This window comes from Callorhinchus milii, unplaced genomic scaffold (assembly GCF_018977255.1).
Source record: "Callorhinchus milii isolate IMCB2004 unplaced genomic scaffold, IMCB_Cmil_1.0 Scaffold6, whole genome shotgun sequence".
NCBI classification, from domain to species: Eukaryota; Metazoa; Chordata; class Chondrichthyes; order Chimaeriformes; family Callorhinchidae; genus Callorhinchus; species Callorhinchus milii.
Window position 1 is genome coordinate 10,572,290 of NW_024704747.1, and position 18,914 is coordinate 10,591,203.

The following is an 18,914-nucleotide window of genomic DNA, read 5'->3' on the forward strand; positions in this document are numbered from 1 at the left end:
TTTCTGTGAGGTGGACAGCGCGACACGTATAACAGGGATCGTGAGTAATATTTTACTACATCTCTAATCTTATTTGTTTCAGATTACTATTGAGAAACATCGCTGGTAGGAATTTAAGTGAAATAAGGACAGAACAGGCAGAGCTGAGAAAAGATCGCTCGGTTCAGCAAAGCTCTTATCTCCAGTGCTTCTCCCACTCCGGTATCAACCTACAAACCTCCCAATACAGGGTCAGGACTGGAGGTATATAATGTGTTACAGAGGGGGCGTTTCCATGTGTGATTGGGATATATGGAAACCTCAGTTTGCTTTGCACTCTCTTGAGCACAATGATGGGTTTCTGTATAACCAAAACATGTGATTTGATGTAAAATGTTAAGAATTCCCAACCACCGCTGAAATTACAGGACAATGACACGTGTGAAATAAAACAACCAGTGCTTTCTACCCCCTCACAAGTTCCAATCTGATATTGGTTTTGATTTCGCACAGTGGAGAGCAATGAAAGCACCAGAGCAGCGCCCCCGCCCCGCCCCCACCCCCCGCCCCCGCCAGGGGAGAGGCCGGAGCACAGCCACTCACAGCCACTCAGTGACTCGGTCCGGGGTTAGTGCGCAGTGAAAACAGAGCGGACAAACCGGTGAGTGTGGAGCCCGGGATCCCCCGAGAGGCTGAGACGGCAACACGCGGGGCGGCGAGAAGACGGCACAGTTGTTGTCCGCAATGTAACGCCAGAGGCGGAGCTGCTTTTAAATCGTTGATCAAATAAGTTTTGATCCCACGGGTATTTAGCTCAGACCCGGTCAGGCTGAGGCTGCAAACAAAACCGAGTACAAAATGACTCCCGCCGCAGAGGTAAAGGAGTATGAAGTGTCGGGAGGAGCGGCGCCGCCTGAGCAGCGAACATCGCAATCTTCTGAGATTACTAATGAGGAAGTGAGAGGGAAAACCAACCATCGGGTCCCGGGATTAATGGACCTGTTAACGCACTTTGCGAAGGCATTTTTCTACCTTTTCCCCGTGTACCTGACGGGTTACTTCGGACTGAGCATCGCCTGGATTGTGTTCGGGCTTTTCGTGTGGATGTGGTGGAAGAAGAACAGGAGCGCGAAGCTGTCTCGGTTACAGGCGGCGTTCAGATTGGTGGACGAGGAAAGATTGGTGATTACTAATGAAATCAAACAGGAGCTGCCTCCATGGGTACGTGTGTATGTATGTGTACGTTGGGCAGGTTTCCTTACCCTACACAGCTAAGTAGGAACCCAGTTGTTAGTCAAGTGGCGGATCACTTTTCCAGGGGTAATATTTCTTTCAAAAAAATTAAATAAATAATAAATTGGCCAATCCACGACTGTTTGGGGGACACTGCTGCACAATATATTCTGTGAAACGCTTTGAGACACCTCGAAGATGCGATAAGGCACTATATCAATTGCAAGGTTTATTATAAAATGTGCGCATGCAACATTTAATTATTTATGTATGTAAAAAAAAGTTGGCCACTAACATGCGGCAACATCATTTTAGGATATTGAAGTGAGTCACTTTTGCCATAATGATCCCTTGGGAGTTCAACCACCACTGCAGGGGCTGAACAGCACCTGTGCGATCCCTGGATACATGATTGTAATGATTGTTACTTTGACTGGTTGTACCCACCCATGACCAGAATGTCGAGCTTAGCCCTGGAATGTTAAATGGTAAGGTGATACAGAGCTTTTACACTCACAAGAAGATGGTGCTTTTTCTTGGGTTATACCAAACTGGTAGCATTGTTTTCTGCATTCCAGATTTTGTGGATTACAGCAATAGCTTTGTTTTGACGGAAAAAGTTACTCTCACAAGCTAAGTCTATACTGTGCAATCAAACAAAACGTAGTAAAAAGGTTGAGTTAAAATAGTGTCAACACTGCTAAGCAAGTGAAGTAAATACTGTACAATAAAAATTGGAGGTTCAAGAAAGAGGTTAAGCAATGTACACAGTTTAATCTAGTGTTAGACTATTTGATACGTATCTTCATAGACTACTGATCTGTGAAATTGAGTTTAATACAAATAGGGATGTAGTTATGTGCTCTTATACTGAAAGCTATTTGAGACCTCCTCCCCACCAGGTTACTCTTATACTAATCAATCAGTGCTGTTCCCATTGCATGTTTAACAGCAGTCAGTGCTCATCAGGAGCTGTGTTCCTATTGCAGCCCATGCCACTCTTAGTGAAGAAAGTGAGAGCACCATTCCTGAACTCAGTCAACATTCTGATTACTAGCTTCTGGCTGCCTGTATGATTTCTAATGACTGTAAACAGCTTGTAAAACATCTTTTCAGTCATTAGTTCTTGAATGGTGTGGCAGTGGGAAACTGGGGAAATTTTTTTAAAAGGAAATGCACATAGTAAAGAGATTGCAGAATGTGCAATACCAGTAATGTGAGCCAACTCTTAATGGGTGGTTAAATCCAGCTGCATGTCTGGTCAGATTGGTAGCACTGCAGTGTACACTTTGCTTCATTGTGCATTTTTGTAGCAGCACTGAAGTGCACACTTTATGTTGTGATGCATTTTTGTGACATTATAGGGACTAAATCTATAATCGAACCAAGAGAAAATGGTTCAATTATAGATATATACTGCTGGAAGCAAAGTGATGTGATATTCAAACACTGGAGCTTCAAAGCAGTAAAACATTTGAGAGCATACCATTTTGGATTAGTTAAGTATGGTAAAATGATGTACAATACCAGTGAAATTGGGTAATGCCCCTTCAATCCTTGTGGAGTGATTTTATATTGCTTCCAATAACAAAGCAATTGAAGTGGCAAACTAGGTTTGTATTTTCAAAATGCAAAATACTGCAGATGCTGGAAATCTGAAACAAAAACAGAAGTTACTGGGAACACTCAGCAGGTCAGGCAGCAACTATGGAGAAAGGAAAGTGAGTCAACGTTGCAGGTCCACGAACCTTCGTCAGAACCCAAGATTTGTATTTCCCCTAACCAAACTGCTCAATCAGGTGAGAACTGAGGAGAACTATGTGCAAACACAGCAAGGTGGGAATGAGAATCCAATGGATATCCTTCAAAATCAGATTTATACTGCACTTTAAACAATACCAAAATTAACTGTAATATAAATAGAACCTTAGAGGCACTGTTAAACAAGCCATTTGAGGTGAGTTTCCTTTTTTACGCAGTTTAATCCATAAACCAGATACATATTTTACTAAGTTCCCATCCACCTGAAGGCATGGATGCTTCCTGGAGTATGGTTCCATAGGCACTACCAGATCTCTGCCCTGTTCTTTGTGTCAACTTTATCATTGCGGATATTGCAGGCTATTAGAGCAATGCCGGGTCCAGTTCTCGTTGACATTCACACCCACACGTTGCAGCAGGGTTTTCATGGATAGCAGGATCAAGAACCGGTGGCTGTTTTCTATTTTATCTACTCAGAGACATTAAGGCAAATTATAACATCCTGCTTCAAATCACTGGTTAGAATGCTACAATGAATCAGATCTCAAACATTCTGATATGTATAACGTACAGGCCAATGGCATGTTTTTAATAAATTATGCTTCTGAATTGCTTTTACTGCTTAGGATATTCCAATAGTTGTAATTTACCTCCTTAGTGTCTATTACTTGCTAGAAGGAAGAGACTTAGTACTATATAGAATCATAGAATTATACAGCACAGAAGGAGGCCATTCAGCCCATTGTGTCTGTACCGGCTCTTTTGAAAGAGCTATCCAATCCAATCCCACTGCCCCGCTCCACCCCCGTAGCCCTGCAAACTTCTTCTTATTTGTTTCTCTCTTAAACGTTGTTATCGAATCGGCTTCCACCATCTTTTCAGGCAATGCATTCCAGATGCAAACAACTCGCTATGTGAAAAAAAATTCTCCTTACCCCCCCTCTGTTTCTTTTAACAAATATTTTAAATCGGTGTCCTCAGGTTACCGACCCACCAGCCAGTGGAAACAGTTTCTCCTTGTTCACCCTATCGAATGTATATATTGAAGTGTCAGTGTTATTGTTGGTTCTGTATGCTTTCATGTAACATTAATGTTTAAAATTACAGAAACTAGATATTTAATAATAATGCTTGCCTAAAGCGCCTTATCACATCATTGAGATGTCTCAAAGTGGGTCGTAGAATATACTGTGAAGTGAATGATTGTGTATTTTGTGTAAGAAAATGCAGCAGTCAATTGCGCACAGCAGTGTCTGTGAAACAGTCATGGATTGAGTGACCAAATTATTATTATTTTTTGAAGGCATTATTACCCCCAGAAAGCAGTCTGCCAATTGACTAACAGCCGGGTTCTTACTCAATAAACAGAGGTGTGTGGAGTAAGGAAACTTGCCTAAAGTTTCACCCTGCCTGGGAATCGAGCCCAGAGTCTCTCACTGACTCCAATTGAATGTTGCAAAAACTGAGGTTTCTTTTGCTGCACAATCTAAACAAAGTGAAAGAAGTTAAAGAAAGAGAAAATTAAATCAATGTAGACGAAAGTTCACCAGCCAACTGTGGGGCAGAGTACACAGGGAATATGAAGTAGGCCAGAGTTGGGAGAGCGGGGAGGGTGGAGAAGTAGGATCACAGAGGTAGGGTGGGGCAAAGCTGGGGAGGCATTTGAAGGTAAGGATCATTCTACATAACTTTCCACAAGCAGTGACTCCGGAAATGGGCTTGAATCCACTGTCTACATACACAGAAACGTGAGTTCCACCAATTGAGCCAGGTTTACATACAGTGATGATGTCTAAGCGCAGTATCTGCTTGTGGAAAGTTACATAGAGTGATACGGGCCCGAAGCAGCACCTTGGGACGTCTTTCCGACGTGAAAGGCACTTTACAAATGTAATTTTGTATTGTATTTGGCCCAAATAGGCCATGCTGGAGAAGAGGACTAGCAGCTTGGGAAATATAAAATGTAGTTTTCTAATTATGGCATATGTTGAGAAGAATTCCAAACATTTTTCTCCATTATAGATATTAACATTTAGAAGCCAATGGAAACATAGGAACAGGAGTAGGCCATTCAGCCCCTCAAGCCTATTCCACCATTTTATTAGATCATGGCTGATCTGTACCTCAACTCCAATTACCCACCTTTGCTCCATATCCCTTGATACATACATACCCAACAAAAAATCTATCACTTCCATCTTGAAAATTTGAATAGATCCAGCCTTTTGGGAGAGAGTGATCCAGAATTCCACTACCCTTTGCATGAAAAAATGCTTCCTGATTTCACTCTTGAGTGGCCTAGCTCTCATTTTAAGATTACGCCCCTTCGTTCTGGATTCCCTCACCAATATGTATAAACTAGTTTTGTAAAGGAAATCTCCACGAGACAGATGCAGGTTGAAAGGTCTGGCAACTAAAGAGGCCTTGATGGAACTGATCAGGATATTTATTTGATTAATTAACTGAAAGACTGATTCTTTATATGGCAGGTATTTGAGTGTTCTTTTACTAAATCCAGGTACAGTAATTGGATATTGCATCAGTGTGACATGCTATATCAAATAATTTTCTTCCAATTTGCTGTGTACAACTTTTTAATTCTATTTATAACATAACATGTAGGAGCAGGAGGAGGTCATTTGGCCCTTCGAGCCTGCCCCGCCATTCAATCATGGCTGATCTTCTAATCTAACTGCAGCTAATAACCTGACCCTGCCTTATCCCCAAATCCCTTAATCCCTTTTGCAATAAGAAATATATCTATCTCAGTCTTGAATATGTTCAAGGACTGAGCGTCAACAGCCCTTTGGGGTAGTGAGTTCCATACATTCACCACCCTTTGAGTGAAGAAGTTCTTCCTCAACTCAGTGTGAAAGGGCTGGCCTCTGATTTTAAGGTTGTGACCCCTGGTTTTAGTTTCTCCAACCAAGGGAAACAATCTCCCACTATCTACTCTATCATGCCCTTTGATGATCTTATAGGTTTCTATAAGATCCCCTCTAATTCTTCTATATTCTAGAGAATATAGGTCCAAATTGGTCAGCCTATCCTTGTAACTCATCCCCTTCATCCCTGGCACTAGCCTAGTAAATCTACGCTGCATCCCCTCCAAGGCAAGTACATCCTTCCTTAAATGAGGAGACCAAAACTGGACACAGTATTCCAGGTGTGGTCTCACCAGGGCCCTATACAGTTGCAGCAAGACTTTCCTACTCTTATACTCTAATCTTTTCATAATGAATACTAACATACCGTTCGCCTTCCTAATTGCTGCTGCACCTGCAGACTAACTTTCTGTGATTGGTGTACAAGGACACCCAAGTCCCTCTGGACGCTAACACATTCCAATCTCTCCCCTTCTAAAAAAAATAACTCGCTCTACTGTTTTTGCTACCCAGGTGGATGACTTCGCACTTCCCTACATTATACTTCATCTGCCACCTACCTGCCCAATCACCTAACCTATCTATGTCTCGCTGCATTTTTTAATGTCGTCCTCTGTGTTGACATTTCCTCCTAATTTTGTGTCATCCGCGAATTTAGATATATTAGCTTCGATGTCCTTATCTAGATCGTTGATGTAGATGGTAAATAGCTGAGGTCCAAGGACTGATCCTTGTGGCACTCCACTAGGTACATCCCACCAATCCGAAAAGTTTATCCCTACTCTTTTGTTTCCTACCCGTTAACCATTCCCCAATCCATGTTAACATTCTCCCCCCAATTCCATGGTCCCTTATCTATTGGACTAACCTTTTATGCGGCACCTTATCGAATGCCTTCAGGAAGTCCAAATAGACCACATCCACAGATTCACCCTTATCTAGTTTACTGGAAATATCCTCAAAAAACTCTATGAGATTTGTCAAACATGACTTCCCTTTTGTAAAGTCATGTTGACTTGGCCTAATTATATTGTGCTCCCCTAAATACCGCACTACCACATCCTTTATTACCTGTGCCATGCTGTAAAATAAAACATTGTAAAAGGTGGATCTTAAAATATGCTTTTTACATATGCTGAGGGTTCTTTAGAAGGATTATTTTGCAAAGTATTTCCATACTAATTTGTCAGACCTGGTGAGAGTGCAGATGTTTGTAAATGCCTTTTTGTGTATACACAAAAAAAGCTTGTCAAATAATTAATTAACTTTGATAGACACATAGTGATAGCAACCAAGACATTTGAGACCGTGGCATTGTTATGACAGTAAACAGGCCACTCCTGCATTGTATGACCAAATATAGTTCTACATAGTGTCTCTGACCTGTTGAACATTGGAGGAACCCGCTACTATATGATTCTGGTTATCCTTACTGTATTATTGTTATACTCCCTTTGTGACTAATAATATCAACGAAAAATGGAAACTTCAAATATTGAAACTCAACCAGGAATATTCATGAATACAATAAATTTAAAAAATTTCCGCTGCAAATAAACACTACTAAATCCTATCAATTTACAGTCAGAGAATCCTCCACCATAGATTAAAGTCCACTGACAAATGCTGACCAATTTTTTTTTTAAAAATCAGAACTGGAAAAACTCTAGCCCATTCAATCAATGTCTTCTTTTACAATGACAGATGCTTGTGGAGCAATCTATTCTGTGGTTCACTTGATAAGCATCAACCACTTCAACTTTCTGTGTGATTCCTGCTGTGGTCCAGTGTTGGGCATAGAATCCTGTGATCATTGTTCAATGGCCAGTCTTCATTTTGCAGCACTGACCTGTCCCATTGGCACATAGCTCATGATACAACATGCAGCATGTCTTTCATAGAATTGCACTAAATTGCTAAATTATTTTAAGATTAAATCATAATGAAGATTTGATCTCACTTTTACAGATTAGCAAATCTATCTTCCCATCATAACATCCAGCTTTTTTTAAAAAAATCACTCTTCCTGGTAATCAGTTCTAGATTTTCATTAATTATTTCGTAAATAAATACTTCTGGGTTACTACATAAAGTTCTAATAGCATTTTGATTGAAACAGGTTGAACAGGTTTGGACATGAATAATGGTTTAGTTTCATCTGATTTCATGGTTTTCGCTTGGCTTTCCTGGCAGCTATGCCCATTTTTGCTCACTTTAAAAAGGAAACTAGCTTAACTTGTAGAGGAGAGGTGGAGTGAGAATAGGTAATAACAGCCTTCTTCTTCAGCAGCAATGTCATGTCCACGTGTCATACTGCCATTCTCACAAGACTTCTTGAGGTATGTTTGAGAAGTGTTGATCTGACCTTCAAATGAGATGTTAAAACAAGGTTCCATCTGCCTGTTCAGATGGATGTTAAAAATCCCATGGTGCCATTCTCCTGGTTTCCTGGCCAACAACCTATCAAATAACATTGGCCATTCACTTTATGGCTGTTTGTAGGGCATTGTTGTGTAAATATTGGCAGAGATGTTTGCAATCAAGACATACCATCATAAGTTTACAGTATAATCCGCATATTATATCTCACAAAGTGCTTTGAGACGTCCAACATGAAAGGCACTATTAGCAAACGTAAGGATAATTTTTATTCACTTATGTGCATTTGTCAGAGGGTGAGAGCTGATAATGCAATAAAAAAAACAGAAAGAGAAGAAAAGGAAAACATGAGGAGCAAGTTACAGGTGGTAATGTGAACTTTAGCTCAAAATACCCCAACTATTTTCACAGTTGTTTCGTCCATTCTCACTTGGATCTGTCCAAAGGAAAAATGTAGGAAAACTACCATTGGAAAAGTGTTATGATGAGTCATTGCTCTCCTGTACTTTGGAACAATAAAACTATTGAGTCGTATTTAAAGACTGAGTGAAGGCAATAACTATTAATGATCTTGTAGCTGAGCATATTCTCCACCCATTATAACTTCCATTGTCATCAGAATGGAAGTCTCCCAGGAATCACAACCATCTAAATCTTAAACCTTCAAAATTTTCTTCACCAGACAAAAATATCCCAGAATAATAATAATTAATAACCATGAACCTCATGTTGACCAGAGCTCAAGACTTACAACCAGGTTCCTCCTTACTACTAGGTGAACAGAGGTGTGTGGAGTAAGGAAACTTGCCCAACATTTCGTCCTGCTGGAAATCAAACCCAGATCTCTCACTTGCGAGGCGAGCGCTCTAACCACTGAATTACAGGACTCCAATTAAAACATAATAGACTCTTTTATGCAGATGTGCAAATCAGAAGGCAAATACTGTAACCTCTTCAAATAACATATTTTCATTGCACTACCGACTAACTCTCCAATACAGTCCTAGGTGCATTGAATTGTTGGAGGTGCTGTCCTGCAGATGAAATGTTAAACAGAATTGCTGTAGACCTATGCATGAGTATATGGTTTGAAAAAAGAAGGGGGTTTCTCCTGGAGTCCTGCCCAAGCAATCCCCCAAAATAAAATTGGTCATTGACTTCATTGCTGCTCGTGGGCCACTGCTGTATGCAAATAGGCTGCCACGTTTCACTTACTCAAAGACGATGTCTCAAAGCTCTTCACAGTCACTATCCTGTGAAGTGCTTTGAGACATCATCCAGATGTAAAAGGCACTATACCAAATGTAAGATTTATTATTACTGTACTGAGATTCTGTGCTTTGAAAGGGGCTGTGATAGCAGTAAGGTTCAAAAATGTACCATGAATCTTAACAGGTACAAAAAGGAAAACTTGGCTGAATTCCTTCTCTTTTCCTCAGAGTGCTGATGCCAATTGTAGGACTATGCACAAGTGGTTTTAAATTATAAAATTGAAGTCATCAGCAGTTACTGCCACTCTTCCCAAGATTCAGCTCAATACCAGTGACAAACTATTACTGTTTGCGTAGGTGCACAGTTCAAAATAGCTTCCTGGATGAAAGCCAATAATGCTATCATCTACTTGAAAATCCCACACCATGTTGCTTTTTGTATAGATAAATAATCCACTGTACAGCCAAATTCACTTGTGTGCAAATCAGATGCATGCATAGTCTATCATAAAATGAAAGCAAACATAGTTTTTCCACCTCATTAAAGTTTATTTTATGGAAACTGCTATATGCAAATTTTGGACATTTACAAAACACTGCATGTTACTAATGTGGAGTCACTGGGTAATGTCAAGTTGAATGAGTTTAAGAAAGTCCAATAAATAAGCATCATTCAGCATACCGCTTCACGCTGCATTTTGATTTAAAAATTCTCTGTCTCATCGATGGTCATATAAATTATAAGGCCAGTGTTTCTAGCACACTGGAAAACCATGGGCAGACCTTGGACATCCAAGGATGTTCTTTTAGATCTAGCAAACGTGGAGCAATAAGGATGCTATCATAGAATAGAATTATACAGCACAGAAGGACACTATTCAGCCCATCGTGTCCATCCCGGCTCTTGGAAAGAGCTATCCAAATTAATCCCACTCCCCCGCTCTCTCCCGATAGCCTTGCACATTTGTCTTCCCCAAATATTTATCTCTCCTCTCTTGAAAGTTTTTATTGAATCTTCTTCCACCACCTTTTCAGGCAGTCATTCCAGATCTGAACAACTCGTTGTGTGAAAAAAATTCTCCTCATCTCCCCTCTGGTTCTTTTGACAATTATCTTAAATCTGTGTCCTCTGGCTACTGACTGAACTGCCAGTGGAAACAGTTTCTCCCTGTTCACTCTTTCAAATCCCCTCATAATTTTGAACACCTCTATTAAATCTCCACCTAACCTTCTCTGCTCCAAGGAGAACAGTCCTAGTTTCTCTGGTCTCTCCACAAAACTGAAGTCCCTCATTCAAGGAACCATCCTGGTAAATCTCCTTTGCACCTTCTCCAAAGCCTTGAAAGTCAAAGTCCTGAAGTGTGGTACCCAGAACTGAACACGGTACTCTAGCTGAAGCCTAACCACAGTGTTTTATAAAGGTTCATCATAACCTCCTGACTTTTGTATTCTATATCCCTATTTATAAAGCCAAGGATCCTCTAGGCTTTTTTAGCAGCTTCATCTACCAGTTCTGCAACCTTCAAAGATTTGCTTATGTGGAATCCCAGGTCTCTGCTCCTGCACACCCTTTAAGATTGTACCATTATTATCTAACTTATATTGCCTCTCATTCTTCTTCCCAACATACATCACTTCGCATTTCTCTGCATTAAATTTCATGTGCCACGTGTCTGCCCATTTCACAAGTCTGTCTTAAGTCTTCCTGCAGTTTGCTACTATCCTCCTTACCCTTTACTACTTTTCCTAGCCTTGTATCATCTGCAAACTTGGAAATTTTGCTCCCTAAACCCTGGTCCAGGTCATTTATATTGATTTTAAAAGAGCAGTGGTCCTAATACTACTTATCCCTGATTATTCTTGTTCTTTCATAGTCCTCACATCCTTGTTTGAGTAGGGATACATTTTATTCTTAATTACTTTGTGTGTTTGTGCATGCATATGCTTGCAAATCAGTTTAACAAAATCTAGTTCTAACTTAAAAGTGTCACTTCAAGCAATGGTAATGCACCTATACTGAGGTGAGAGCCTTAAAAAGGATATAGGATTCTTTGGTCATTCAGCTCACAGTGGTCAAGGTGCATAGAGTCTATCTCGGTGCACTGGAATAAGAGCTGGTATTGAAAATTTAGAGTGGTGAGGAGCAGGGATCTGAGCAGGAGTCCAGTTGGTTCAGTTCTCAAATAAAGTGGCAACCAATTCAGATGTGAGGAATTCAATATATTTAGCAGTCCAAATGAGGTTTGAGTTTCACAGCATTAGCATTTAAATCTGATGTCTTCTGGGCATGTTAAATGAGATATTAAATGTTCACCTGAGAAATCTTGACTTTAAAATGCTGCATATATCCAAATCTGCACATATCCAGAATCTGCTTTGGTCTCTTATATGTATATCCTTGATTCTGTTTCCAGGGATGCACTGAATGAGAATGGAGGCAGTTTGACTGCTGATGATACAACAGCAACAATGTAAATGTTTTGTGGTGTTGCCCTCATTCGTTTGAAAGTTAGTCACTAAATAAGAACGACCATTTGGGTTGTTGAAGCTCAGATCAATTCTGATTTATTCTGTCATTTTTCCTGACGTGTTTTTTCCCCCTTATTTTCAGGTCCATTTTCCAGATGTAGAAAGAGTTGAATGGTTGAACAAGGTAAAAAGAACAAAACTCCAATGATCACATTTAAAGCTCTCATGGCCTGCAGGGTAACCGCAGATTAACTCTGGCAAGATCAGAGCACCAGCAACTTGTGGGTGCTTAAAGACCCAATCTACTTTAACCAGTGCTAAAGAATCACAAAGCGAAATTTCAGGACAGACACCAGGAGGTTTTTCTTTATCCAGTGGGTAATTAACAACTGTAACATTTTTTCCAGGAAGGCTGGTTGAAGCCTTATTTAAAACAAAAAGCACTGGACTCAATTAAACAAAAAAAGCTTCATGGTATGATAGGGGTACAGTAAGTTATTCAGGAAAGATGAGATCAGATGGGCTGAAAGGCCTTCTTCATCAGAACAAATCTTGGGATCTTGTATCCTATGCACTGTTTCCATTAGTTCTTTGCAGTGTGATCTTCAAAAGAGCTGGTTCACATCTGCAACCAGAAACCATGACCGAATCACCCACTATCAGTTCCAGAAATTTGCAAGGAAAAGATTTTAAATCAATTTAATTCTGGTTTAATTGAAAGTAAACACAAGCAGTCTATTTGTGTTCTTGTTTGTCATGGTGACAAAAATATAAATTAAAAAATAGCATCTTCTGGGTCATTGGAGCAGAAGCAGGCCATTCGAGTGCAATAGATGTCGGTTTGATTAAACTTTGTTCGGAGCTTCATTTTCTCAATATCTGCAACTTCTCCCTAATGTTGTGCTTTTCTGACCAGATTGTGAGTCAAGCCTGGCCATACATTGGGATATATCTGGAGAAATTATTTAAAGACCGCATTGAGCCTTCAATATGTGGATCAAATGTCTACCTGAAAACTTTCATATTTTCAAAACTTCATTTTGGAGAAAAGGTAAAAACAATGATCTTTTGCAGCTGATATTCCTTCTGAATGTACCAGCTATTCTGAAACTGTTTGATAGAGGAAGGGTTCTCAGCATAGTCAAGAGAACTGCAGCTTTGCTAGTGAACCAGCCCTTTGGTCAGGCCTGATGGATGTTATCTGTGTAACTCTGCCTGTGCTAATTCTGTTATGTTTGCATAAATTTTACATTTGATTAACAAGGAGGGCAATACTAAGATGTAAGGGATTACAATATGTTCATTTGAAATCACTTTGCGACTGAAAAGCCATGGAAACGTAGAAAGATTCAGGAAAGGGCAACAAAAGAATTCACTGAACTACAAAGAGATGCCAAAGTAGCTAAATCTCTATAATCTTTTGGGGATGTATGATCCAAATTTTTAAAATTTGCAAGTTATATGGATGAAGAGGGATAATATCGACAAAACTGGGTAACGTGATTAAAAGATAGAGAAGTTATGAATGAAATTCTTGGTATTTAGAGTTTTGAACTAAATGCATTGATTGCCGACTCAGCTGTAAGCATTCTGTGTGGATTGGCTGCTGGTCCACTGAAAATGGAGGAGAAATAAATAGTCTGTTCATCTATTCATCCAAGTTCAGTAATGCATTGATATATTCATAATATAACTAAACTTGAGATCTGACTTCCTGTCATTCGACACAGACAATGCTCCCTGATCACTTTAAGAATTTTGTTGTCTTCATATTTAAATGTCATAGTTTTTACCAATGTTTTTTCAACTCAGAATGAAAGTAGCAAACAGTATGTGCAATAATTGCACCAAACTGTGGCTGACCTACTTCTTCAATTCAATACCTATCTCGCACATTCTGTAATCATTCAGTTTATCAGCATATGTATTTTTTATATATAAAAAAAATTGATAGATGTGTCAAAATCTCTGCCTCATTTATTTCTATGTTATCAGCTTTCCTGATACATTTTCTACACAATGCGGTCACAGAGTGTAGTCTGGATTTCCTTCCAGAATGTATCTGTACTGAGTACTGGAGGAACTGGAAACTTTTTTTTGTTGAAAGCAGGTTTGAGGGGTGACTTCATGGAGGTCTTTAGAATTATGAAGGGTTTTGATAGAGACAACAGGGAAACATTATTTCCATTGGGTGGTGACTCAGTAACTAGAGGGCATCAATTTAAGAAGGATAGTAATAAGTAAATGGAGGGGTTAGGAGAATTTTTTTCTTACATAGAGAGTAGTTAGGTACACACAGAGTAGTTAGGATATGGAATACCCTGCCCGGAGCCACAGGGGTATAGGGACAAAGGAAGGTGAATCGGACTGAAATGATTGCTCTAAAAGGAGACAGCACAGATATGATGGGCTGAAAGTCCTTCTGTTGTGCTATATATTTCTATGGTTCTGTATTTGTATGAATCTACAATAGCGTATGTACCAGCCACTAACATACCAATTAAATAACTTAAAACAGTTAACTGTCCGTTTTTACAATTTTTTCTTATTCGTCTAGCTTTTGTTCTTGATTTCAACTTTTTAAGATTTTAGTCTTTTATTAAATGCTAATTCAAAACTTTTCTGAAGCACAGACTCACTGTCCCGTCAGCAGAGTAGCTTCCCAACGTGACCTCTATGACCAATGGCAAAAAAATCTATTGAACATCAAATTCAGTGACTCAATCTTGTATTTTAAAGTGTATTTTAATTTAAGCATCTAATTATTTCTTGCAAATACAGTAATGCTCTTGTTTAGTTATTATAATTGTCACACTAGCCCATTTGGTGATAATCCAGTCACTTCAAATTGTTTGAAACACAAAGAAACAATCTGGCACATTGATAAGTACATCATCTGAAACAAATGCTTGTTTCCAGAGTTGGACAATATTTTCTTTATGCTCCTATTTTCAGAGTGTAGTTTAGGTGAACGATTGAGGTGGGGGGGGGGAGACAAAATATTAAAATTCCTGACATCTGTTGTGAATATTTAATATGATCCTTTTCCTGTGAACTAAGATTTCTATTAGCTAGAGATCTGGAAAGGCACTGCAATCCTGCATTGCTCATCTGGTCACAGCATATTTATAGAAGATATTGTACAGAAGAAAAATAAGTTTGATTAACCTACATTAAACTGTTATTCATTAAAACTGCACTTGTGAAATCCGGCAGTATTAATAGCTCAAAATGCAAATTAAATAGTCCATCTGAGGGTTTTGTAATCTAATTCTCTGCAGACAAGGAATCTTCAGCATCATCATTCCAGTCTGTTTGAGGCTGATGTTGCTAACAGAGCAAAGAGACACAAGTCATGGAGTTTATCTTAACGATAATCATTGCATTTGATATTACAATAATAATCATTGCATTTGATATTGCGCCTTATCACATTGTTGAGACTTCTCAAAGCATTTCACAGAATATACTGTGAAGTATATTGACTGTTTATTTTGTGGGCAAAACATGGTAGCCAATTGCGCACAGCAATGTCCTACAAACAGTCATGAATTGAGTGACAAAATTATCACGTCGTCAAGACGTCTCAAAATAAATAATAATCATTTCAAAAGAATCATTTAATTGTAAATATTGAGTATGACGAGGTTAGTTATTCAGAACTTTTTCTCAGAAGTAATTTTAAGGAGAAATAACAAATAATGAGATGTTTTAAAGCTAGCTTTGTACAAAGTACTGTTCAAGCCTTCTTTTAAAAACGTGTTTTAATTCATAACCAATGTATCAATCTCTTGACTATACATTTTTGTTTAGTTCTATGTGTGAGAGTCTGCTGATAGAATGTTTTTCTTTACAGTCACCTAAAATTGCTGGGGTTAAAGTGTACACAGATGAGGTGGACAAACGACAAGTGATCATTGATTTGCAAATTAGGTAATTTCACTTTCCGAAAAGTTGCATTTTTAAGACATTTTCTAATCTAAGTAAAAGGTTGCATTTTTATTTAGATCCCACGTTCTTTGTTTTTTCTCCGATAAGATTCTGAGTATTGGAAAATGTTCAAACCTGTGTGTGAACAATCAATATTAACCACCCCTATTCCTCCAGGACCGTCCCCTCTTTTGAACACTTAACCCTGAACCATCCCTCCTTGTTCTTCAAAATCCTCATTATTTATCATCCTCCCAAACTGTCTGGTTCCTTCATCCCTGACATCTCCTCCCAGCTCTCATCCCTCTGCCGCTGCACTGAACACCTGATCACCTAAACTCCACTAGTCCCATCTGCTCTGACTTCACTGACCTCCTCTCCACACTAAACCCCACCCTCTACATAAACTCCCCTACCCACAACTATGGCCTCCCTATTGACCTCATTATCACACATGGCCTAGACATCTCCGATCTGTCCATCACAGACAAGGCCATCTCAGACCATTTTTTCATCTCCCTCTCCTCCCGCACCCCTCTCCCGTGTCCTCCACCATCTTTTTCCAACCTTTGAAACAGATTCCACCCGGATCCTTCACAAACTTCTCTTCCTCGGATCTCTGCTCCCTCTGGACTTCCATCAGCAATGATCCTGATGCAGCCTTCAAGCTGCTAAACGATTGCCTCTCTGAAACCCTCAACTCCCTTGCCCCCCTGAAATATACGTCTATCTCCAAATCTACTCGCTCCCCCTGCTATAACAGTCACCTCCGCTCCCGCAAACAAAAACCTGGACGCTCAAGGCACAAATCCGGTCTCACAATCCACCACCAACTGTGGCTTGAGGATCTCTGCAATTATCGCCTCTCCCATTTAAAACCACTGTCACCATTTCCCCTCCTCAAAAAACCCAAAGTTGACCCCTCCAACCTCACAAATTACTGACCCATCTCCAACCTGCCCTTTATTGCCAAAGTTCTGGAGTGCGTTGTTGCTAACCAGTTTTGCTCTCGCCTCTCCCTCCACTCCTTCCTCAAGTCCCTCCAGTCTGGTTTCCGCCCTACCCATAACACAGAGATGGGGCTTGTCAAGGTCATAAACAATATCCTCTCTCTCTCTGTGATCAGGGTACCCACTGCCTCCTCGTCCTCCTGGACCTCTCCATCGTGTTCGACACAGTCCTGCACCACTTCTCCTCCCTCATCCCCCTTAGTGGGACCGCACTAGACTGTTTTGAATCCTACCTAACAAACCACCTTCACTTTATCTATTCAAGGCTTCTCCTACCCCCACCTGGTCACCTGTGGTGTACCACAAGGCTCCATCCTAGGCCCCACTCCTCTTCCTCATCTATGTGCTCCCTATTGGCAATGTCATCCGCAGACATAAGGTAAGCTTCCACATGTATGCAGATGACACACAAATCTACTTCTCCTGTTCATGTTCTCTTGGCTTGTCTAGTGGACATCAGGGCCTGGATGAGCAAAAATTTCCTACCAATGCTGGCAGGAAGGAAGCCATACTCATGGCTCCCGTAACGTCTTCTATCTTGCGGCTCTGACCTCCTCAACCTATCCCTCGACTTACCAAACCAGTGCACAAACTAGGCGTTAGGTTCAACCCACAGGAGTCCGTCCTTCCCCACATCTGGTCCCTGACTAGGTCTGCCTTCCTCCACCACAGTGCCCGCCTCTGACTGTACTTTACCTCAGATGCAGCTGAAACACTCGTCCATGTGTTCGTCACCTCCCGACTCGACCTTTCAAATACCCTCTTAGCCGATCTCCCCAGGTCCACCATGCACAGGAACCAGATGATCCAAAACTCTGCTGCCGATCTCCGTACCTCCTTCACACCAGTTCTAGCCAGGCTCTACTGACTCCCTACCACTAAACTGATTGATTTCAAGATCCTCACAATTGTTTTCAAATCCCTTCATACTCTAGCACCTACCTAACCTCTCCAACCTTCTTACCCCCCAACTCACAACCTGCTGCCTCTGCTCAACAGGCTCCAGCCTTCTGCTTATCCCTCGTACCCTCCGTTCCACCATTGGTGGACGCACTTTCAGGCACTATGCGCTGAAACTCTGGAACAATCTTCCTCAATGCCTTCGTTTTGCCCCTTCCCCATCTTCAGGTCATGCCTGAAGACCTTCCTTTGACCTTCCTATGGTTAGCTTCTCCCTTGGAGTTCACAACAAGGCCCAAGAGTAAAGCTTTGATTTTATTGCCCAAAACTAGTACCACCGAATTTATTGTCCAATCCTTGTTAAAGGTACATTGTAAATGCTGTATAATCCAAATTAAATGCTACAATCTGTAATGCTCTACAACTAATGAAAACTCATCAATTTGTAATGGTTTGAAATAGCAGGGGCTCTGGCCACAATCTTTCAATCCTGCTTGGACACCAGGATGGTGCCAGAGGATTGGAGGGTTCCAAATGTTACTCCCCTGTACAAAAAGGGGCAGAAGGATAAACCCGGGAACCAGTAGTGGGGAAACTTCTGGAGACTATAATCCGGGACAAAATAAATTTTCACTTAGAAAAATATGGGTTAATAAAGGACAGCCAACATGGGTTTGTTAAAGGCAAATTGTTTCTCACAAACCTGATAGTTTTTGATGAAGTAACAGAGAGGTTGGATGAAGCTAGTGCAGTAGTGCAGGTTGGATGAAGGTAGTTTATATAGATTTTCAAAAGCCGTTTGATGAAGTGCCACATAAGAGACTTGTAAGCAAAATAGAAGCCCACTGTATTAAAGGGACAGTGGCAGCATGGATACAGAACTGGCTGGGAGACAGAAAGCAGAGAATGGTGGTGAACAGTTGTTTTTCTGAATGGAGGAAAGTGTGCAGTGGATCCCCAGGGGTCGGTATTCGGATCACTGCTCTTTTTGATCCATATAAATGACCTGGACATGGGTATAAGGAGTACAGTTTCCAAGTTTGCAGATGTTACAAAGCTAGGAAAAGTAGTAAACGGAAAGGAGGATAGTAGCAGACGGCAAATGGACATAGACAGACTGGTAAAATGGGCAGAAATGTGGAAAATTAAACTTAATG

At 40.4% G+C, this 18,914-nt stretch overlaps 1 protein-coding gene across 1 annotated transcript in view; it reads left to right on the forward strand.

Annotated features, from left to right (window-relative positions):
- The first annotated feature begins 603 nt into the window (after nt 1-603).
- The window catches only part of LOC103184846 (extended synaptotagmin-3), a 53,157-nt gene continuing 34,846 nt past the window's right edge, over nt 604-18,914 (forward strand). Inside the window, exons 1-4 of the mRNA XM_007903058.1 lie at nt 604-1,200; nt 12,060-12,101; nt 12,834-12,968; nt 15,774-15,850. Coding sequence (XP_007901249.1) covers nt 838-1,200; nt 12,060-12,101; nt 12,834-12,968; nt 15,774-15,850 — 617 coding nt within the window. The 5' untranslated portion in view covers nt 604-837. The remainder of the gene's footprint in view (nt 1,201-12,059; nt 12,102-12,833; nt 12,969-15,773; nt 15,851-18,914) is intronic.